The sequence below is a fragment of the Aulonocara sp. 'chitande type north' Nkhata Bay genome, linkage group LG11 (assembly GCF_057382095.1).
Source record: "Aulonocara sp. 'chitande type north' Nkhata Bay isolate Kocher_YH1m ecotype deep benthic linkage group LG11, A_spYH_male_GT1.1, whole genome shotgun sequence".
NCBI lineage: Eukaryota > Metazoa > Chordata > Actinopteri > Cichliformes > Cichlidae > Aulonocara > Aulonocara sp. 'chitande type north' Nkhata Bay.
Window position 1 is genome coordinate 25,060,119 of NC_141354.1, and position 24,799 is coordinate 25,084,917.

The 24,799-nt window shown below is 41.8% G+C and overlaps 1 protein-coding gene across 2 annotated transcripts; it reads right to left on the reverse strand.

The window, feature by feature from the left end:
- atp1a3b (ATPase Na+/K+ transporting subunit alpha 3b) lies at positions 1–23,425 on the reverse strand. 2 transcript variants are annotated; one of them, XM_086311338.1, is made up of 23 exons: positions 23,228–23,425; positions 22,993–23,085; positions 10,756–10,833; positions 9,925–9,984; positions 9,597–9,800; positions 9,270–9,383; positions 8,754–8,888; positions 8,493–8,610; positions 7,598–7,866; positions 7,170–7,368; positions 6,799–7,043; positions 6,508–6,700; positions 4,669–4,844; positions 4,443–4,579; positions 4,197–4,347; positions 3,487–3,655; positions 3,057–3,211; positions 2,842–2,965; positions 2,428–2,573; positions 2,214–2,344; positions 1,961–2,062; positions 1,784–1,875; positions 1–1,527 (listed from the first exon to the last, which is right to left on the reverse strand). In XM_086311338.1, the coding sequence occupies exons 2-23, from the start codon at positions 22,996–22,998 to the stop codon at positions 1,499–1,501; spliced, it is 3,033 nt and encodes a 1,010-aa protein (XP_086167464.1). In that variant the 5' UTR covers positions 22,999–23,085; positions 23,228–23,425; the 3' UTR covers positions 1–1,498. The 2 variants fall into 2 exon arrangements, with proteins under 2 accessions (XP_086167464.1, XP_086167463.1); XM_086311337.1 differs by having other exon boundaries at positions 10,756–10,872.
- Between the last annotated feature and the right edge of the window lie 1,374 nt (positions 23,426–24,799).

The window sequence follows — 24,799 nt, forward strand, 5'->3', positions numbered from 1 at the left end:
TAGGTTGTATTAAATGTCTAGATGTTTTATTGGTGTTGGTTTCATTTATTTGACACACATGTTCTACTAGTTGTGTATTTTTTTTTTTTAAAGTCTCAACTTTCAACCCATTCAGCCACCTAAGACGGACCCAGCCCGAGGCCGCTGGCCCTTCACTGGTCTCCAACACATACATGCACACAGACCCGGGCACATGGGCTTATCACCTCCACTCACCACTCCACAGCACACTTCACCACATCATACTGGCACGCCTGCAGTGACAGGAACCACAAAGTCTTGGTTGGCGACTTCTATCTTTTGGTAAAAACACAACTTAATTACCATAAAGCCCTGCTTTGCTGTTACATGTTCGAATAGCCTCCTGAGAAACCAGCAAAAGTAACTGAAACCAAATCAAATACAAAAAGAGAGACAGATACAGTGTCTCTCACTTTTTTTTCCCTACCTCACCAATTTTGTTGATCGTCCTCATGAATGTCTTTCTGGAGCTGATGTTCAACATTTTTTTTCCTTTATTGTTTCATTTAAATTCAGTATAGAATTATATAGATTTCCTAGAACACACAGAAAGATTGAGTTGTATTTACCAACTTGGGGGGGAGGGAGGTGTACTGTAATAGCTATTAACGAGGACAATGGTTCACACAGTGCACACGAACAGAGACAAACGGGGCAGGAGGGAAGGGAGGGGTGTGAGATACAGAGAGGGAGGGGCGGTGGACGGGACGCCGTGCGGTGTGCTTCAGTGCGCCTAAATGAGGATAAGTCGTTTTCACACACCTCCCCTCCCAACTTTGAAATAAAAAAAACAAAACAACTAAAATCATCAAAATTGCCCCCCTACCCCACATATTAAAAAACAAACAAACAACATTGGACATTAAGGAACAGAAGAGGAGGAAAATGGACGCGGTGAGAATGCCAGGAAAATGACCACTCCAATGGTCCTCCACAGACAGGAGGCGAAAGGTGGCAGTCGAAGTAGTGCCGGTGATGGGATCTCACTGTGTGACGTGTATATCTGTGTGTGATTGGAGGACAAGCAAAGGGTTGGCGAGGAGGTGAAAGAGGGGACAAAGGTGTACAGAAAGACGATGTTGGTGAAGAGGAGAAGAACAGGGAGGAGAAGGAGCTGGATGGCCCTTTTTTTTGCAGAGCATAGACACTCCCTTTGTATCATTAGCTCATTCAGATCTACATACACAATATGCAGCTGCCGTTTGGTAGATATATTGGTTTATGTACACAGCTGTGAGAGAACACATGCAAAGAGTATCATAGGAGGTGGGGAGAAAGAGGGCAGGTCGATGTAGAAAGTTGTAAAGGTGCTTTTGCTGTTTTTAATCTTTGGGGCAGTTGTGATGAAAATTGCTTCAAAGCGCTTTTTGTCTTTAAGGGGGCGGGACATCTGGAGATGTGTTTTGCCGAGGATGGAATGACCGGGGGAAGAAACAAGTGGAAGATGTGAGGGGCTTGAGCGAAAGTGCTCCAACGATCAATAGTACGTCTCCTTTTCCACCCAACCTGAAGCACAAATAGTAGAGAAAAAACACAGTAAATAAACAGTGCTTTTAGTAACTTGGGAAATTATTTTGATATTTAGACCCTACTGTCACCAGTTAGCTTAGCGTTACTTAACTGCTGCTCAATAATTAATAAATTTCTGTTTTTGTTTATAATCTACAGAAAAAGTTAAACTACTCTCATCTTAGGCCTGATGAACCAAAGACCTTTAAAGAAACGCCCACTTAAATGAAAAAAAAAAAAAAACTTCGCTCACCTCCAGGGTTCCGGCGAAGGATGAGTTTTCGAGCTTCATCGTAAACAAAGATGAGAAAACTATAAGGAAATGCACAAAACCACCAGGTAGGCCTGTGGAGAGAACGAGAGAACTGCAATCAAGTAACCAGACAACTTGATCTTTCAATGTATTTATCTGTGTGTTGCTGAAACTCACTTTAGAGGATACATCCTGAGTGCCACATCCATGCCTGGGCAGTAGGACAGGAAGGCAGCCAGGGCTGTTTCTTCAAACAGGCCAAAGATCAAGATCTTGTTCCTGCGTTTAGAAAAGCCACATATTAAAGCCAAAAACATATCTACATAGATACATACATACATCTCGATTAGTATAATCTAGATTTTTTTTCTATGCTGATAAGATTGGCAGAAAAGACAACTATAATGCAGTGAATAGCTCTTTGACTTACTTCATGCCTTGCTGGAAGACAGAGTTGCGCCTGGTCTTGCAGATGATGAGATCAGCCCACTGCACTACCACAATACTGACAAAGAAGGCTGTGTGACATGTAAACTCCACGATCTTCCTCTGTTCATATGTCTGTGAAGGCAGGAAAGAACCATAATAGTAAGATGTAGTAGCAAAATGTGAAAACACAAAATTTGCACCTACTACACACTTACCCATTGCTGGCCATAGCTGTCTTCCAGGTCATTTAAACTGCGGTCGTCCCAGTTGAGTCGGATGCCTACTAGCTGAGAGGGCAGGAAACCATTTTCAGCCAAGATGACAAAGTAGGCGAAGAATCCTCCCAGAGCCTGGATCATACCTTAAGAAACATGTACACACATCGAGATTGAGTTACCAATTTTTAAGTTTTCTGATTTCCAAAATCGAGTTTCCCCCCTAAACACCGAGGACAGCTCCAAAGATAATCCAACTATTGTTTTTTGTGAACAAAAAAAAAAAAAAAAAAAAGAGGGGGATAAAGTGATTTTTACAACAAAATGACTTCTAGGCAACTCAGATCTAACTTCAATCCACATCAAAGACAATTCACAGCCTGGATCAACAGTCACAATCTTCAGTTCACCCACCAATTTGTCCATAGGCAATGCTGATAAGCCTCTCATTCACCAGCTTGTCCCTGGCTGGGTTCCTAGGCTGGCGCTTCATGATGTCGCTCTCAGCTGCTTCATAAGCCAGAGAGATGGCTGGAACCTGAGAGTAGAAGAAGAAGACAGTATGAGCTGTATGTGAGCATAATGCTGCATTCATCATACTAAACAAAGAGTCTTTTTAAGCTCTTTACCATGTCAGTTCCCAGGTCAATACACAGGATTGTGATGGTTCCCAGTGGCAATGGGATGTTGACTATGATAAAAAATAGGAAGGGGGTGATCTCTGGGATGTTGCTGGTCAAGGTGTAGGCAATGGACTTCTTAAGATTATCAAAGATCAAACGACCTAGAGGGTAAAGAAAAGAAAAAAAAAGAAACAGTAGACAGTTCACGTCACATTCTGTCCAACTCTGACATCTCAAATGCAAGTGGATGATCGGGAACTCTGCTTTCATGCAAGACATTTTTTATTGGAAAAAAACAACAACCATTAGTATCTCTTTTCTTTCTAAAGCGTCATTTCTATCTTCCTCCTACGTCCTTTCTCAGATTCTCATTACAAAACTTTTTATTGATTTAAGCGTTCTTAGTCTTTCAGTGCTCTCCTTTGGGTCGTCTCACCTTCTTCCACTCCAGTGACAATAGAAGCAAAGTTGTCATCCAACAAGATCATGTCTGCAGCCTGCTTGGACACATCGGAGCCTGAGATTCCCATGGCAACACCAATGTCAGCCTTTTTCAGTGCAGGTGAGTCATTCACACCATCACCTGTCACAGCTACAATAGCACCCTAGGACAAATGAAAGAGAACGACATTAATTAAAGCGAATAAAAAAGCTGTTTTTGTTACATGTTTTCATTATTATTTAGCAAGGTTTTATTGAATTTAAGATAGTTTATTGAAATTATTAATTTCCAAGATTATTAAATAAATGTAATAAATTAAATATACATTAATACATAAAAATATAATATTGTATGTGCTTATATTTTGATTGTTACCACTTTATTTTACATTTCATTTTAAAGCTTCTTTTTAACATTATTTTTCTAGCTTTTGTACAGAAAAATGTTAAGTTTGGGAACTGTAAAAAAAACAATTAACAGGCTGGTGCATTTTTTGCATTAAGAATGAAAAAACATGGCCATTTTTAATACAATCTATCTCCCTGTGTAAAAGCAAGCTCTTCATCCAGTGGTCAAATAGTGCCATCTGCTGTTCCAAAAGTATATTGACACCTCAAAGTGCAGTCCCTGGAATTAAGCCAGTACATTTCCAAAAAGAAAACCTGTAGCTTCTTTTCAAGCTAGTATATTAAAAATGTTCCAACCAGTCGCTGGCATCCTTCTACAATGATCAGCTTCTGCTGTGGTGAGGTCCTGGCAAACACAATCTCCGTGTGATTCCTCAGGATGTCATCCATTTGATCCTGAGACAGATCCTTGAGGTCTGAGCCATGAATCACACAGGCCTTGGCGTCTCTAAACACAGACATTAAAATATTAGAACAAATTTGCTTTCACTTTGTGAGACTTGCTGCTTGTTTGGTGTGTGTTTTTCTGAAAACGTTCCTTACCTGGGATTGACCTGGCTGACAGGTATGTTGAGACGAGCTGCGATGTCCTCCACTGTCTCGTTGCCCTCTGAGATGATGCCCACTCCCTTGGCAATGGCCTTGGCTGTGATCGGGTGATCACCAGTAACCATAATGACCTACGAGAACAACAAAAATGACTTCTTATTGGCAACAATAGACTAAACTTAAAGATCAAAGAAGTTTGTGTCGAATCTAAACAGCTTACCTTGATACCAGCGGATCGACATTTGCCAACAGCATCAGGCACGGCGGCACGGGGAGGGTCGATCATGGATATGAGGCCGACGAAGCAGAGATTATCTGTCTGGAAGTTAACATCATCTGTGTCAAAGGCAAAGCCCTTGGGATACTGATCCTCTGGCAGCAGCACGTGGCAGAAACCTGGAGCGAGGGGAAATGTGTGATTTAATGCTGTTTATTTAAGCATATTTTTTGTGGCTTTCTCTACTTTTTAAATAAATTCCACTACACTCCTTCCTACAGTTATAACCTTAAAGTGTTTTGTTTCAACAATTCAACAGATCATAATTTAAAAAAATTATGTTAAAGTCTTATAAATTAGTGAAAACCAAGAGAGCGGTATTATAATTCTAAAAAACAATTCTTGTATGCGATGCTGAATTAGCTATTTCAAGGTTTGTCACAGTTAATTTCCTTATTTCAAATAGGGCTTTTTGAGCTTCTAAAAGTATAAAACCTTCATTACATCACGCGTGATTTACATTTTCCTATTGAAAATGTGTAAGAGACAAAACTATTAGGTTTAACAGTATGTTAGAAATTAACTTACAACATTAATAACATTGTAAGTAGAATGGGTGGGGGTGGTTAGAAGAGGTTTAAAATGAATAAAACCAGAGGTTCTAAATGCAGTGGTTCTATCACAGCTGGATTATTGCAATTATTGTAAAAGAAATAAAAAAAAACATTTCAACAAATTAAAAATAAATCTTCACGACGTGCATCATAATGCTCTTACAGAAATCATGTCAGTGATATGAATAGTAATCTAGGAGGGGTAATTGCTAATTATATTGAAGACTGTTTTCACATTTAATGAACATACTTGTGAAAAATGATTTGCAACAGAAAATAACTTTACAATGCCAAAAGCTAAAACAAGTAATATACAGAAAACAGTAATTCACAGGCAAAGATTGGGTGGAAGTTCCTACCAGTTTATGTTAAATTAAGCTCCTAAAGAACGAGTCAAATATAAAACGGTGTGTATCAAAATTAGTAAGAATTGTAATTAAAATAGTTTGGATAATGAATACAGCGGATGTGTGCTGTTTAGTTCTAAAGTGTCGTTTCTTATAACCCTATTCTTGGAACTAAAGTAAAAGTATCTTGTAAGGAAGTGTCTACATGAAACTCAATGCTGTCTGCAAGAGGAGAGCCTTGTTTTGTGTTTACGTGTTGGATTGAGTGTGTTAAGGACCCTCAGGAAGAAACTCTCTGCGGCTGATGCTGATTAAACAAATAAACACAGTACAGATGTGTAGTAAAAATATATTAATGTCCAATTTGGATTTGATCAGTCTTTTAAAAACCAGTTTGACAATGAATTCAAAACCTGGAAAGTGGACGTTAACATGACCTTCAGAAGACAGCACAGGATGGATGCGTCCACAGATACAGGACTTGCTCGATTATAGTGAAAACCATAATCACAATTAAGCTGAGTACTAACATTAACATTTTCTTCTTTGAAACCAGTTAAATGGATGTAAAAAATAAATGAATAACAGTGGATGGATGGAACATCTGCAGCCTGGCATGAAGAAAGTTCGGACTTATCGTTTTATCTATGATCATGAATGGAAACCACATTTATAATAAAGTAAACACTCAATCCTTTGCCCAGAAGAACATACACTGCATCCGATAGGCTATTAAGCGATGACTAAAATAATACTTTTAGCTGAGCTACATTTTCAAATAAATTGTTATTAAATAAAATGTGTATTTTGGGATTTTGAACCTGATGGCCACACTGTCAAATCTTTCCCTCAGTATCCACCTTCACCTCTTTCGACCTTACCCAGTACTCTCTCTCCCAGTCCTCCCAGCTCCATGTAAGCATTCTGGAAAGCTTCCTTCATCTCCTCATCCATAGGCTGCTCCTTGCCCTGCAGCATGATGGTGGAACAACGATCCAGGATCCTCTCAGGGGCTCCCTTCATCACCAGCAAGTAGCGGTTGTCATTTGGATCTTCTGTTTCATGAACAGAAAGCTAGGGGAGGAGAACAGAGATAAGCATTAAAATGAGACCATCTGATGCATTACTCAGTGTATAACATATGTGTTCACCCATATTGACCCTTTACTCACTTGGTATTTGTTGGTGGAGTTAAAGGGAATCTCAGCCACCTTCTTGTTCTTATCCCTCATCATCCTGACTGAGCCGCATGACAGCTCGATACACTTCAGCAGAGCTGACTCTGAGGCATCACCAGCCACGTCACGCTTCAGGATGGACACTGAGTCTTGTCCAGCTTTGAACTGTGCGCGGTTACACAGAGCAGCAACACGAGAAAGAGACAGCCATGTCACAGAGCTCTTGTCAAATGCAGCACCTGCAGAAGGAATGTAAGAGTGAGAATTAATAAATGTTGTACTTTTTTAGTAATCATTTTTAATTCTTTTACACTATAAAAATATTTGAGCTATCAGTGTTGCCCGTATGCCGTCCCTTCACTTACCCGACTGGTCCTCTGTGGTGTCAGCCTCATGAATCTGGTTGTCAAACCACATGTGGGCCACAGTCATCCTGTTCTGGGTCAGGGTGCCGGTCTTGTCAGAGCAGATGGTGGAGGTGGAGCCCAGAGTTTCAACAGCTTCCAAGTTTTTCACCAGGCAGTTCTTCTTAGCCATACGCTTGGCAGTCAGAGTCAGACATACCTGCACAGAGTTCAAATTGTCAACTGATCCGTTTCCTCGATTCTAAAAGAAGTAATCTAATTATACACTAGCACAATATTAAACACACTAAATGAGAAGGTTTGTGTTTATTTCTATAGAATCTCCAAAAAGACCAGTGAAAAGGCATGAAAAAGAATCAGGCAAAGGAAAGCACTGAAATATGTCACCAAAAAAAATACAAAAATAAAGCAAATGTTTGCCTGCTTACAGTTACAGTAGCCAGCAGCCCTTCAGGCACGTTAGCCACAATGATGCCAATGAGGAAGATGACGGCCTCCAGCCAGGTGTAACCCAAAATGATGGCCAAGATGAAAAAGGTGACGCCCAAGAAGACAGCCACTCCTGTGATAATGTGGATAAAGTGCTCGATCTCGCGGGCAATGGGTGTTTTGCCGGTTTCCAGGCCGGACGTCAGAGTAGCAATGCGGCCCATGACTGTGCGGTCTCCAGTGCAAATAACAATGCCACGCGCTGTGCCTGGTGTGGATCAAAAAACAAAATCAGAAATACAATCTTACAGGTGCAACAACTTTGTTGCATTAGAAGGTGATTTTTTTAAATTTTATTTAAAAACACATTTCTAAAATCACGACCTGACAACTGGGTTTAGAGATAAAAAAAACAACAAAAAGAGCGCAGTGACAATATTGTGTGTAAGGGGGCGCCAGTTTCGCTCAGTAGTTAAGCAGGCAACCATACAGGCATGCCACATGGACAGAGCGCTGGGTTGGAGTCAGACCCGTGGCCCTTTGCTGCATGTCGGATATTTCAAGCAGAAGAAAATTGTTCACAATGTTTATGGGTTTCTGGAGAGGTTTTTTTTAGTTAGTGTGTCATGATTTCTAGAAAAAAATCACTATGGCTGTGTTCTATTTGTTTGTTGCTTCATCTAGTTCTAGTACATTAGTATGTTCTAGTTTATACAGACTTAGTCTCCAAAGTTGATCAACTTGCCAAACGGCCTCAAAGCCCATAAAGTTTCTGGGGTGAACTGTCCCTTTAACTGTGAACTTTATCGCTTTGTTCAAACTGAGGGCTTTAAATTCAACCACAGTCCTGCAAGGTAACAATAGCATGCAGTGTTATTGCCATGGTGACAATACCTTCAACACAGTTTGTGGAGAAGAAAGCAACATTTCGGGTCTCCAGGGGGTTGTCATGGGTACAGTCAGGTGACCTGCTCTGAGGCTCTGATTCTCCTGTAAGGGAAGAGTTATCTACCTGTTGGGCAAAAGAAAATGTTAAAGTTTTTTTTTTATTACATATAAAAAGAAACAAAAATATAAATCTATGCATGTGACTGTGTGTGTGTGTGTGTGTGTGTGTGTGTGTGTGTGTGTGTGTGTGTGTGTGTGTGTCTTTACCTTGCAGCCGTGAGCTGAAGTCACCCTGATGTCAGCAGGGATCCTGTCTCCACCCTTCACTTCAATCAGATCTCCGGCCACCACTTCCTCAGCATTGATCTGCACCTTCTCACCCTCACGGATCACCAGTGCTTGCTGCAGGAGAGGAAATAATGTCATTCATGATGCCAGAATTACATTTAGAGAGCTCCATGTAGATATGTTTGACTTACATACTGTAAGTAACTAATTTATAATCAAAACACTGGCAAGCACCAGCTGTGAAACTTCTTTTTGTGTATACAGCTTTTATTCTAAATCAGAGTGGCAAGTAGAGAGGTACGGGAGAAGCAGTGGGGGGATAATTTCACACAGGCCTTGACTGACATGTTAAATGTTACTGTAGAATGGAGGCAGGAGGTTTCTTCAAGTAAAAGCTATATGAGTAGTGGCGACAAGGATGTCTTGTACGCCTTCTGCTGTCCTTACAGCATAGATTACTTCATACTGTGTGTACGGGATCAAGCACCTATTTACCTGAGGTACCATGTTTTTGAAAGACTCCATGATTTTAGAGCTCTTAGCCTCTTGAAAGTATGAGAAGCAACCGGTGATGACTACGACAGCTGTGAGCACAATACCAAGGTACAACTGAAAGGAGAGAAAATTAGAAATATGTTAGTGGGGGTGGTTTGAAGCCACCGAGTGCAGTATGTGTAAAATATTTACTGAGGTGTTATTTATGTTAATACCCAAGAGTCTTAGGTGTGACGGGTATGTTAATGAGGTGCAAATAGGCCACAGATGAATATGTTTGGGCTAAACCTGTGTGACTAATTGTGAATGTGTGTGTGGGTTGCTCACGTTGTCCCCTGCAGGCTCGTCCTCGGTAGCTGCCTGGATAGCGTAGGCCAGAAAGCAGAGGATGGCGCCGGTCCACAGCAGGATGGAGAATCCACCGAACAGCTGGCGACAGAACTTGACCCATTCTGGGGTGGTGGGAGGAGGGGTGAGAGCATTGGGACCATCCCTGAGCAGAAACTCTGCGGCCTTGGCATTGGTCAGTCCCTGCAGTGAACCGAGAGGAAGCGGAATGTGAAGTTCAAAAGCATTTCTTTGTCACAAACTCTAACCATGAAAAGTACATCACTGCCACCTGGTGGCAAACTGGGAAAATGCGTTGTCAGCTTACCTGGACAACGTCAGTCTGGAATTTCCTGCATACTTCCTCTACAGACATTTTGTGTTCCGTCTGTTATTAAACCCCCCCCCAACAAACAGAAAAATAAAAACAATGTAGATTAGAATTTCTTGTAGTTCACAATTTTATTTGTATTTTTAGTTGCATGCAGAGATATTTTGTGGGGAAAACTCTCCAGCTTAAATTTATTCATGGAGGAAATTTTGATTAAAAAAAAAAAATCTATCGTTTTATTTTACAGAAGGAAATTCAGAAATCAACGCCATGCATGCAGTTCACCTGAGGGGTAAGAGTATGTGGTAACGGCAGCCAGGTATGGCGACCATGGTGTCTGTTTCTTGGGCTGAAAAGTGGGACGAAAATGCCGACTTCCTCATAATAAGTCCCCCCATCTTACCAGCAAAAAATACAAAAACGTTTGCGTGTATGGGAAAATAATTTCTTCTCTGTCTGAAAAAATGCTGCCAGTTTCCTTCCATTAATTCCATTCTGAAAGAAGATTTTCTTCAAAAATACATCCTTGCATCATTTCAAGGATGTTAAAAAATTTTTTTCACAATATCATTTAAAAAAAATATTGAAATACTAAGAAAACTGCACACGAGCGATCAATCATCCTTTGACTGACAGGAACAAAAATGAACTGACCCAAAACTTTGCCCATGACCAGACCTTTGTATGGATCCACTCAACAGTGACAATTAAATCCAGCAAGATGGAAACAGAGTGCAGTAAAACTTTGTAACCTCTAACACACATCATAGCAAAACTCAGTTACTACTACACAACTATTCTTAGAAAAAAAAGGAAGCGTTTACTTACAATGGGTACTTCCTTCTTCAGGTCATCCATGTCCTTGGTTCCCCCCTTCTTCTTCTTGGGGGATCGGTCATCTTTGTCCTGTGTGGTGGCAACGCGGTAACTGTCTGACTTCCCATACTACAGACATACACACATGTTTTATACATGCCTGTGGACTAGATAATGGAGAGAGCAGCCCTTGTCCTCTTGGTTTGTTATGTTCATTGCAGCCATTAAAAACTACACTGCTCTGTAAAATATTAAAACATTTGTAAACTGATGCGAGAGCAGCCTTCTTAAGAGTATTAATCAGCCACTGACTGCAGCTGAATTAAAGGCAGTGGGCACTGCTGAACTGGCCTTGATGAGATTTGTTTCATTACACAGCTAATAACGTTGTATCCTTGTGAAGTGGCCTTGAGAGGTAGTAGTAGTATAATAATGGAATGTATTTTTAGTTTCTGAGGATGATGTTAGCTAAAAAAAAAACCATGACTATAAAAACCTATTATTATAAGCATTGTTAAAGAATTGAAAACATATTACCCGGGTGGCTCGGTTTTGCTCAACCAAATATAAAACTGGGTTAGGAGTGAATTATCAACACATCAAAGCAAGTGCCTGCAGCCCGATCTACCCATTTGATCTCCATTGATCAAATAATGCTCCCTTCAATGACCACAAGATCCTGATGGACACATCAAAACGTATAGTGCAAATGGTTTAACCTTGAGGTCTTAACAAATCACTTTTGCTCCTTTTCATTTACTTCTCCAGCAGTGAGCATTAACGACATAAGAAAGAGACAGCGAACAGGAAAATTGAGTTTGCAGACTCATCAAAGCGTTTCTTACCAGACTCTTGCATGCACTACAATACAAAACCATCAGAGCCACTTTGATGTCAAGAAAAATTAAACTGCGTGTATACGCAAACATGCAGACACAGACACATCAGCTGTCTTTACTCTCCTCTGCCTGCTTTACATCAAATCTATTATTCCAGTTACTGTAAATCTCCCCTTAGAAGATGGCTCACTTTGTTTAACTACACATAAGTGAGCTATTTATAACCTCATTTCCTCCATCATTGCATTTTCTGATCCTTAGTCTATAGCTGTAATTCTAGCCTGTTGTCTGGAAGGAGAGTAGTCTGACCTTTGATGAGCCTCATCCATACAAATCTGCTTCATCAAAGGTCAGAGGTGACATGGAGTGACAAGAACTCCTCCCAGGAGATGCAAGTGGGTTCGCTCACTGATCCAACCTGGTCATCGGGGGAGTTGAGCTTGGTGAAACATCATTTTAGTGAAATATACAGTATTGATTCCACGCAGGGGATTGCAAAATTAAATCCCCACAAGTCAAACAGAAAAGTCAATACCTATCGACTAATAAATCAATAACAGCAGTCATTTTGTGTCAAACGATAAAAAAAAACGAGGTTAAAGGTTAACCTGTAACTTAAATATGATGAAGTGCTGAATGTGTGCTGTTGTTCACAGGGAAAAATACACCCTCTAGTGGTATAGCCGGGTTGATCACTCCTGCTTGGTCACTTTATTTAAATCTGATATTGTAAATTAGATATGAACTGCTTATCTGACCTCGAACATAATTAGTCTAAAACAAGTTGGCCCTTTATCCAAATCAAACGGACACATTTACAAAAGCACCTGGGAGGGGGTATGAAACGAGATCCCGAGTCCTCCGCACATGTTGACATGGAAACTCCCACACCCAGACCGCACCAAAACATACACCCCTGCAGTTACACCAGTGTGCGTAATAAAGATCAGCCTGCCAGTGAATTTTCCACTTGAGCTGTAATTGTACTGCTCTTGTGCAAAAGTCTTGTGAAATCATGTCTCTGCGTATTTAGTCTGTATGCAGTTGTTACTTAAGACCTGCCTTTCTGGTTGTGCTCATAACTGAAAAAAAAAGTATTCATGAAGCAACACATGCAAGACATCTTGGGAAAATTGCCGACCAATTGAGGGAGTGCTGCTCTCAACGACCACTGCTGAATTCAAAGCAAACAATAAAACCACTCGTTCAAGCATGTCAAGCAGAGAGTAGGCTGTCAGAGCGAGGTAGCTGTTTGACTGGACTACAAGCACACACACACACACACACACACACACACACACACACACACACACACACACACACACACACACACTTCTGCAACAAAAGAACAGGTGAGCAAATCTCTTGTTGCAGCAAGACTGGGCAGGCCTGGTGAGACAGAGGGTAAGGGAGCAGAGACTGATGCAGTGGAAAAGTACTGCTGCTCATCCCCTCTGAGACAGACCCTGGGCATGTGTGTGCTCGTGTGTCACGTCTCTGAAAATGACAAAGAGGAAGTGCTTGCTCATACATGTGTACACACACATGTGAACGTGCCTGTTCAGACTGAATAACAGTTAAATATCTCTGATCAGAGATCAGAGGTGTTGAATAACATGGAAAGTTACAGATTTGCCTTCTATTCAAGTGTAATTTAGCACCATTGTTCCAAAGACAATAGACTGATGGGTGCTTGTGAATCATCTGTCAGACTTTTTATTGCTGTTGTAGATAATTTTTTCCACAGAGAGTGACTGAACACAGCAAATATACATTTAGGGAGCATTGTTAGCTCAGCAGTGCACCTGCTCCCCTGTGAATTTGCATGATTAAACTGATGATATAAATATGGAGACAAAGTTCTTTCTCTTTATGTCGCACACACAGCAGACAGACAATAACAGTGGCTGGCAGGGGAGGGAGAGACGAGCCTCAAACAAAGAGAGAACTGTGGTGAAAAGTAAAGACAGAGACATGGATGACAGACAGGATTGGGCACACGGAAAAGGAGACAGCAGTGGGAGGTGATACAGCGAGGTGGAGAAAGGATCAGCGAGTGAGTGAAAGCATGAGAGGAGCTGCTGTCACCCTTCTCTCATGCTTCTAATTAGATATTGACCAGCAGTCTGTCTGCTGGCTCCATATCAGTGTTTGACCCTCAGTGACCCCACTCTAATAGATTGCGCAACTGCACTTATGCTATGTGTATCTTTTTGAATGTGTCCTCAAATGCTAATAGATTATATTCTCACTTTGGGTGTCTGAGTGTGCCCTTATGTGAACGTTCATTTGCAGGATATGAATGAGTTGTTAGCAGCATGAGTCACATAGGAAGTGATATCTTGGAAGCTTATCCTTTGTTTCGCCTTATTTACAGAATGTTAAGTGTTTTAGCTTTGTGTGCGCTTGGCACTCAATTATGACAAAGGGTTCAGCCTTTAAACACTTTGCAAGATGGCTTCACTGCACCTGATTTGCAATAGTTCTTCTTGAGTTATTTTGCAAAAACAAAACAAAAATTGATTTAAAAGGGACATCACTGTCAGCTGATATATATTTTTAGATCTTTATATCTCTCTTGACATTAGCTGTTAAATCAGGTGCTCGAAGAAGAAGAAAATATGCCATGCAGGAAGAACACGTGCTGCCTGTGTTTTTCTGTCCAGCTGTATTGCACAGCTCTGGGTAATTCAATGAGCCTCCACTGTCCTGAGGAAGGAAACGGAGACCCGTGGCTGGAATTACAGACACTCGCTCTTTCACAATATCACAAGCAAACAGAGTGATGAACAGACATATCTTTGGCATCATCAGGAAATGGAGAAATTCCATGCTCCTCTGTGGATAACGGAATGCAATCACTCAGATCTGGTGATATCCTGATTGATCAAAGTGTGTTTCAAATATCAGTAACTATCTTTTCCCCCTGCATCTGCATGCGCGTTTGAGTCTTGCACCGGCTGACCAAACTACACGATTTGCCCTCATGTGGACAACACTGATGAGCAAGCGTGTTTGGAGGGCAAGTAACCATGGAGACCGGCATGGCCATTGACATGGTGAATCTCAGCGGTGGCCTGGTACTCCTCGGATCCCCCGATGTAATCCAGGATGAGCAATAATTGATGCACCTGTAACTGGACACTGTAGTCACTGCTGTATAACGCTCACAGGCGATCGATTTAAGGAATAAGTATGTGTCTGTGTCTGTGTGAGCAGAGGTGAGTCATTGTATTGGCTACACTCCGTATGTGCAGCATCTACACGCATTGCGGCAGAGAGAGTGAGGGAGATGTAGAGTGAATAAAAGAGAGACCCAGTCACTGTACGGTAATGTGATAATACACAAAAGATAAGAAACTAAAAGTCAGCGAGGCCTGAGAATGAAAGAGAGTGTTGTGTCAGATAACGGCACACTTTCTACCTCGAATGACAGAAATGCAGGAAGTGTCATGTTGTGTTTAGGAGTGGCACCTGAGAGACGATTTATTATTATGCAAAGTCTGTTTAGCACGACAAGTTGAGGCATGAGAACTGATAGCGGGTTTCACTGGAGCTGGGAAGTAATTTTCCTTCCTCTTTCCCTGCCATAAGGCAGAACAGAAACCGGTGCTTATGAATGCACAAACACAAGAGTGTTGTTTCTTTTCACATGAGGAAGTGGTTTGTAGATGGAAGAAATACATCTACGCCCAACATTTTCTTCTTAAAGTTTTCTTTTTTTCCAATGACCACAAAATCTGTCATACATGTCATATGAGGCTAGCCTTCTTCTTTTTCCGCAGACCTGACTCATTCAGTGATAACGTCATGTCCTCTGCACCACATGATGGTGTTACTGAGTGCTTCTAACATGACTACTGAGTGGTAAACAGAAGAAAAGTTTAAAGTAAAGTCACTCGTGTATGACTGGATGCATACGTTTTGTTTAAAGGTTGCATTGAGTGGAGTCAGCAAAGCCTCTCAGCCGACTGTTTCACACACATAGACCAACGAGTAGAATTAAAAGTTGTGAGAGCTTAAAATTTGTCATGCTTACATTTTTAAAGCATGTATTTACTGTGAATGTCCATAAGCTGCTCTTCTAACCTAAAATGATCCAATGAAAGCATTTTAAAGTTAAAAACATTGAATTTTACTAGATAAAATGTAAAAACTAATAAAAGTGTTCACCACATAAAATCTTAACACTGTTTCAGTAAGTGTGTGTGTGTGTGTCCCTGTGACTCGTGTATACACCCTATGGTACTGAATGCATACATGTGTGCTCGTGTGTGACACCTTGCAAGGTCATTGGGCCATCTGCTGTTTCTTGCAGTAGGATGGAAGGGCTCGGGCCCACAGTAGGGGGCTCAGGGTAGCGACCCATGGCTGTTGGGATTATTTAGTCTGATTACTACACTGGATTAACCCACCGTGTTTCTCCTTCTCTTTGTCTCTCTCACTCTCCTTTCTACACCATTCTCGGGCATAAATGAATTTTTGTCATTGTATCGCTGTAGCAATCGTTTGGTGAACGTCTTTATAACAGCACTGGGTAAGGAAATAATTAAATTGTCACTGTTAACTGACGATTAGTATTTGAAAAGGAGACCACCAAAGAGCTCTTGCCTCTCTGTATCAGCCCTGAGAGTGATATGGAGTTTTCTTATCTTTCTGTTTAACAAAGTGAAGAGACATCAATAGGGAGAGACTGCAGATACCAGACTTGAAAAAGAAGAAAGGGAAAACCCTTCTGAAGGAAACAGACAGAGGCGGACCGGTCCCTACTGACATTCCTTTAATACTGGAGGAAATGAAATGTATGTATGATAATAATAAATAATAATAATAATAATAATAATAATAATAATAATAATAATAATAATAATAAAAAGACTGTGGCTGAGTACTGAAACAAAATCTTAATCTCAGGAAACACAAACACACAAAGAGAGATTAACTCTGTACAGCTCTTAAATCATCCACTTTGGGGTGGCTCCGAAAACTAAAAATAAACAAAAGCAAGAAACATAATCACTGATAAGTCGAACTGACAATCTCAGCTTTATCTCAGCGTTATAACCCCCCCCCCCTCCACTCTGCTGCCTTGTGTCCATCTGCCTGTCCCTCATTATCTGCATCCGTTCAACCCATAGAGACCGTTTGTGTGTAACTGTGTAACTATAGTTCTGTACGATGGACTGCATAATGCTGGGCACTGTTAAGGACTTTAATACTACTGTCTGTGTGTCTTGGTCTGAGAGTGAATGTTGCCTGATTTAGACTAGTATTAAAACCAGATTCTTTGATCCCCATAACAGAACAGAGAACACCCGACTCAGAGCGGTCAAAACATTTTATATTTAATTCTTTATTCAATCATCTTCCGGAAGAGAGAGAGAGCCCTGCACAGCCCAATGCCAGTTGCAGGATCTCTAACATTAGAATGACATAAGAATGTCTCACATATAGGTGTTATTTTGGTACTTTACACGTCACACATAGTTTCAACAACTCCTTATATGTTACCAGAGGTGGGACCAAGTCATTGTTTTGCAAGTCTCAAGTAAGTCTCAAGTCTTTATCCTCAAGTCTCAAGTCAAGTCTCAAGTAATGTCAGGCAAGTCAGAGTCGAGTCTCAAGTCACTGGTGTAAAAGTCCGAGTCAAGTCACAAGTCTGAAACTTTGAATTTCAAGTCCTTTCGAGTCTTTAAAAAAAACAAACGAAAAAATAATGTTGCAGTTATGCTAAATGTAAATATTAGACCATGTAATTTTTAAATCTGTGTTTTTCTCAACACATGACAAAATAGTGAACTTAGAAAATATACACAAATTGTGAAATTGCACCTCTTTAAAATGCAGCTCAATTAAACCTAGCTCCAAGAATAATTTTCACCGACAGTTCTGAGATAAGCTGCATGTTATTCTTGGATGTGGTTGTAGGACCAGCTTTAAAATCGCATGACAAAAATATCATACACATAAAAAAAAAACTGTATCACCAACGTAGCCTGGAAAACATTTGCTAGTTAGATGAAGTCAGCTATCTCATCGTAGCATATTTATATGCATATTTATAATCATACGGTTCTTGGAGTGAGTGCATACACTCATGAAGTTTAGTAACTTCAGGTCACTGCAACAAGCCCAGGTACAGTTTACCGACGGATGGGTGCAGGACCTTGAAATGCACCGTGTAGAACGAAAGACCATCGTACGTATCATAAGTTTACCAGTCTCACAAATCGTCGTCATAAATACACATTCGTTAACCGTTTATTAATAGGACCTTTGAGCTCAACGGTAATTAATTAGTAGTGGAAATAATTTCTGGTACCCATCACAGAAATGTAGCAGTGACAATAATATTGTATGCTGTAATCGTACTGGGCAATTAGTGATACAAAAAACCTGTTTTATCCTGTGAATAAAAGTATATGTTTTTGTCAGTGTACCATAATAACAGAAGCGAAACGCAATATTGTGTCAGGACAATTCACTATTTATGCACAATAAATAAAGGAGCATAGTGCGACAATTTCTGTTCAGCGCCAGACTTGCTTGTAACCTATATCACCAATTATGTTAAAAAAATGACGCATTAACTACAACAGCAGACTGACCTTTGTGTAGATGCTTGGAGCAGACTAACATGTGAGCTGGAGTGTTCTGGGACGTTATATTTGATCTTTGAATGGCTGCAATCCAGGCCATCCGTCGCGTCTTTGTTACTTCGGAAACATGAACAATTTCTCTTCAACGACGTAATCCGATAACAACCGATCTCTTTACCCGTCGGCTTCCCGTGGCTGTCATGCGACCGGCTATTGCAGTTAATGATACAACGGCTTCTTGACATTTTTGTGTTTCTTTTTATCGCTGTATAACTGATTTTAATTGAAAGCCTGCGTGCGCTAGTACCGCTTGCCACGAGTTCCCAGAATCCTTTGCGGTTCTACCCGTGAATGACGTCACATTTTCAATCTCTATATAATATGCATGCTAAATTTTATATTTGGGGTAAAATATCAAGTCTTTTCAAGTAAACCGGTTCAAGTCCAATTCAAGTCCCAAGTCATTGGTGTAAAAGTCCAAGTCAAGTCACAAGTCTTACAACATTTTTTCAAGTCAAGTCTAAAGTCATAAAATTAATGACTCGAGTCTGACTCGAGTCCAAGTCATGTGACTCGAGTCCACACCTCTGTATGTTACAAGTTCCTCCTTTCTGGCTTCCTGTATTTATTAATATGCTTGTATAGCTCTACACTAACTTCCTGTTTTTCAGTCTGGCTGAGCACTTAGCTGAGCACCTTCATTACTAAAGTACATCAAACAATATAATCAGAAAATAAGCACTAAGAATACATTAATTACATGACACTAGTATTGTAAATCTTAATTTCTTGGCGCTGGTAGAAAACATGGCATCGTGCCACAGTGTGAGAGAGGGCACCTCAACTATCAGGCAAGAGGTCACACTGAGATATGCAGATGTTAATGATCTCACATCTACACGCACCAGCTGCTGACTGCAAAACTACCAAATACCTATTAACATATCCCATTAAAACATGCAGGGTCCCTCATGTAAAGTCTATCAGATGCAGGAACGAATGGAAAATGCACAATTTAACAGTCAAGATAAATTTACAGAAAAGAAAAAAATTAATTTCCTTGCAGAGTGCTGCAGCTTAAATCGTAACAAACAGAGAGCTAATGACCTCTTTTGGGTCTGTGATAAGCCTTTGTCCACTGTGGCTGCCCAGTGTTACATGTTCTCCTTTAGTGTATTCACAAAGGGACACACACATCTCCACGACAACACCCTGAATTAGTCATGTTGCCGTAGTCAGGCAACCTAACCCTCCTGACTCGGTCTCTTTATGGGAGACCATCAGCACTTTAATGTTGCAGAACTGTTGGCCACATCAATCACTCTGTCCGTCTACTGTAATTTTGTTCTACAAGTAATGTAGAAAGGAGACAGCACTGACCTTTACATTTTATTAGAATTACACGAGCTCGCAGCTCAAGTCTAGTCTTATTAGTTTTAAGCTAGCAGGGAGGCTAACTCTAGGGGTGTTGCTGAGGCACTACAGAAATCTATCCTCAAGCAGCACTCTCACTAAAAAAATTGCTTTGATTACAAAGGACGTCTATTGATCCAAGTGGCTTGACGCGAGCAGTGGAGGTCCATTTCAAAGAATCACCATACTGACCTTAACTGACCTCTGGGCCACAGGTCTATGATAAACTTGTGTTTCATTAGATCTTTTATGCTTTTTTATTGGCTCTTGCAACGTGCAGGACACATCAGCTGTGGTTCAGTGCAGCCTATCTGCATCAGGCAGCAGGTGCAATGGGGAGGGATGTGCAGCACTCTGCACCAAACTGAGGGCTGGGCTTCTGCAGCGGACACACATATCCAACTCCTGAATTACTTTCTGTTACACCTTCCAACTTCTTTTCTATAGCAGCGCACACTTCTCTGGTACCAGTTTGAAAGCCTTTATATCATAAGGTAATGAATGAATCCAGTCTTTGAGGGGACTTATCTTTATCAGGAGCTTCTCCTCAGCCACACTGCACTAACAGCAGCACAGACACACCCATCACCATCAGCCATTATGGCCTTTCTTAAAAATCCTTTCTGCTGCTAAATCACCTTAATTTCTTTTTTCCTTACTGGGGTTTAAAGACAATCCCTACATCCCTACCTCTTCACCTCAACACTAACTGTTCAATCATGAAAACAAAAATTATTAAGACCTATTATGCTTCGACCCAAGTACATCCTTCCTCTCCTCATCCCATTTCTCTCTGCTCTCCCGGTTAACCAATATGACCAGGCACAGAAAGAGGAAACATGAGCTGCGGTATTGTGAGCCTCAGGTGATTATCCTGTAACAGGATATACATCCAACCACCCCTCCCCTCAACATATGCCACCTCCTTCGTTCTAAATCCCTCTCTCTTTCTCTCACTACTCCTGCAAACCAACCACCACTAATCTGTCTTTCCTTTCTCTCTGTACCCGTTGTTCTCTCAGCAGTGGCACATTCCCTTCCTTTGTGTCATGAGTTTGAAGATAAACAGCTGCAGATGTTGCATGTGTGCAGCCCTTCCTCGACATCTCACTTTACATTCCTCCCATGGACTCATCCTCAGTAACTGCATCAATGCAGAAAGGACAGTGAGAAAGATGAGAAGGTGACCTATGTGTGCGTTACATCATGCTCTTTCCTTAGAGATTGTCCTCCAAATTTAGAACGTATATCTCTGTGTCTGACAAAACGTGCCGGTTGGTTGCTCTATTCTCTCTTGTTAACCGGGTCCTTTCTGCGTGGCTGCTCGTGCCAGCCTATCACAGCCTTTTACAGGGAATTTCCACACCAGAGGCCCCGCCCCCGGTTTGAAGCAGAAGGAACGTCGCAAGCGGTGCCCCCTGCGGCCTTGGGAAAGGACAGCTGGCAATGCTATAGGACAGTGCGCTAGTGCGAAATCCTCAGACGGAAAGAGGGACAAGTCAGTGCTGTACATCAGCACAAGTGATGACACTTTTCCATACACAGCTCTATTCCATTATCCATCCATCTTTTCCATTTAGGGTAACCTCAGTGCCTTAAGCGCAAACACATTCGGCAGGCTTGCATATACTTTCTTTATGATTTAAGACATCAGAAGGGAAGCTCATATTCCTTATTGATCTGTTCTATAACAGCAGTCTCCGAGGAGACAGGACATCCTCTGAAATGACAGTCCATTTCCACTCAACGTCCCTCTCTCACTGCTTCAGTGAACTTCCACACAGCAGCAGCAGCAGCATCAGCAGCACATGCGTAAGCACTTTTTTTTTTTTTTTTTGCACTCCCATCCCTTTTGACGCAGTGCCCACTATAGCTTCCACATCTATAAGAAGACACTGACATGGACCGGAGGCTCTCTTCTACCTCCCCGGAATCCAACACACTGAACCTCTCTGTTGGCGCAGAAATGTCAGGCTTTGCAGGGCAACATTAGCTGGTCTCACTGTAATGAAACCGGCTTGCACTGCCTCCGCAGAGCTGGAAATGTCTCAGCTCCGCATGGTCTTCCTACTGCAGCGTCATGCCACCGCATCGCTCAGTCGGTGCACAGGGGTTAAATATTACTACTCTTTCATGGCGAGGCGATGGAGCCGAATTGCGCAATAACTCACACCACCAGCCGCATCTTGACTTTACCTTGTATTTTTCCACCAGACTCCATACTGGTCAATTTACACGAGTGATAGGTTTATCCATATACCCGGAAACAGCTCAAATGCGTTTAATAGCTTAATGGATGCGCGCAGTAGAAGAGAGCCCTCTAAAGTCACACTGACGAACCTTATTGTCATTATTGTCATTCTCCTCGTGTAGCCGGCTGGAGTCGTCGTTTCTTTAATCTGTGATGTGTGTAAATGTAGTCACTGCTGGCGATTATCGAGTCCCTGTTATGTCACAAATTAAAGGGGAAATAGCCTAAGCTGGTGAAGCGCTTATTCGTGGTAACCGCATTATGACGCACGGGTCAGCGAGGGTGCCGAGGATGGACTCCTCAGCTGATAGCGTCCAGTGTAAGTACGCGGCGTGCTCATCATCCTCACCGGACAGTTGCTTCGCTTGCACGCAAACAGATGACCGCAGAAGGGGGGGATGCCAGCGGGGTTTAACGCAGCAGAGGGCAGGAGGAAGGTGGAGGTGGGTGGGGGTGGGCAGCGAGGGCATGAAGGAGGTCATAATGCACTGCGGTCTTTAATCATAAAGAAAGTGCATGCAAGTCTGCCGAAAATGTGGCAAAACTCAGTATTATTTTTAAACTGCAGCTTAATGATGGGGAGGGGAATAACCTTAACACGTGCTCCTCCTCTAACACACAGGAGCATACAGGAAGAATAAACCGATTAGGCCTATCATGGCTGGCAAGGTTATGGTCAAAGTAAGGCCTATACGACTTAAAAGAGCCTACACACCTGACACACCGACAAGCTGGAAACATCACAGACCTACAGTACTTAGATATAAGACTTTGGCATTCGTTTCTAAACATTTCATCACGGGGGCAGCAATTAATGAGAATCCCAGTACAAATTAGCCCACACGAGCCAGAAATAATAACTGATCCAAGTCGAATGAAAGTGAACAGTCCAAAAGAAGCTCGTTTCCACTACTGCACTAGATAAGAGCTCGTGGCTACATCAATTTGTCGCAGTCTAGACCGGCGTAAAACACAGTTCCGCATTAGAGTCAATGTCACTCAGACAAACGGGATTTCCATTAAGAACAAAAATGACATCACGCCTCAGTTTGACAGCTTTTCTTTAGGCTTTAGGCTACCTCTCACTTTTCAGGCCACTTCAGGTGGGCTACAACGCAGTAAAAAAGTTGGAATCGCCGGTTCTTACCCCCATGTTGACGCAGTCACTCTTTTCCTCTCAGGTGATGCACGGCTTGAGAGGTGTCAGCCCCTCACGTTGAACTATATCAAAATGCCTTGCCTTGAAAAGCAAAAGAAGATATGCTCAGTTGTTTTGTGTTGCATAGTGGAAAAAAACACAGGTAAACGACGTCAGACAAGTTATCTATAGCCTAAGTCTGACAGAAGAATTGTCTTTGGTTTAAATAAACTGTCTCTCAAACCTTCGGCGAGGTTAGGCTGCAGTTTCCCCTTGTGGGACGTCTTTCAAATGAAATTCTGCAGTCTCAAGCGGAGCATCACGCGGGGAACCGCTTCCTCCCTTTGCTCTCTGATACTTGTGGCGAAAGACCGGCTAAACTAACCAGCCACCTCCCTCCCCATTTCTGCCGACATCACTCCGCCGGTGAAAGAAGCGAATCGGTGAATCGAGAACTGACAGAGCTGGCCAATGATAATTCTGAGCGCCTCCGACCAGTGGTATTTATCCTACTCCACAAGCCAGCCAATAGAACTATATAATTCTGCCCCTCCTACTTTAATGCAGAATTCCGAGGCTTGCAGCCAGCAGCATCGCGAGTCTCTATCCTGAAATTTTGTATAAATGGACGCACAAGGTTAGATTCTAGTTGTTGTGATTGTGTTTGTTCATCGTGTAATGTATTGCTGTCCCATAAAATAGTGGGTTTTTTTGTGCAGTAGGTTATTGCATGTATAAAGCAAGCACCTGGATGTTGTGTTGGTCCTATCATGAGCATGTTGTGCACATCCATTCCTCAGTAGTGGGCCCGGGCACAGCAGCCAGAGAAAAGAGAGCAGGACATCCAAAGTGTGTGAAATTCAGATAGAAAGAATGAGGGTGAAGTCACGAGCCACAGTTCAGTCATTAGTCTGTCACTGCATATCGGGATGCATGGTCGGCTGCAGAAAGCAGCCTGCAACCTGACTGGCTCCATCAGCAGGTGTACAGTTCTGACAATGCAGAGTCAGCATCTCACCCAACGGGGAGACTTATTCTAAGCAAAAAACAAAACAAAATTTAAAAAAAGGAAAGTAAAAAAGGATGAAACTAGATGAATCTTAATGGAAGTAAAAAAGAAATACAACTTGGATTGTTTAAGCACTACAATAATTTTCGGAAGGCTCACTTTACTTGACATTTATGAGATTAGCTGTCAATCCCACACACAGGATTGACCGGTTCTGCAAGGATACACACTCAGATTAATGAGATAGTCTAACAAATTAGACTGCATTCATTAAACACTGGTCAGGCAGAAAGATGGACAGGCTGGGATGAGTTTTGCTTTCTGTAACGGTGCCAGAGAGTTCAAAGACAGAGAGCATGAAAGAGAGACAAACAGAGGACATGGAAAAATGACAGGCAGCTGGCACGTGTGTAGCAGTGAGTTATCGTTGATGGTTTTGGTCGTACATTTTTCTTTTCCTCTTCGTGCTTTGGAATGAAGGCGTGATGCTGCAGTGGAAGCACACATGCAGAGTTGCTAAGTTACACACACACATATATACTATGCATGCATGCACAGCGATGCCTGATTTGCAAGGGAAAGCTGGGAGTCACGCGTGCTGTCCCTGCAGCAGATTGCTGTCATGCCTCACTGGGTTTCTTGCTGTGGGTCCAGACGATGACCACTCAGCCCCGTGAAGCCCCAGAGCATCAGAATGAGGTTAGCTCAGAGTTGGAGGTCAGTCAGCCGTGATGCTTTATTAAAACAAGATGTTATGGTGCACATTGCATTTTTATTTTTTATTATTTAATCTGATATGGGAAGTAT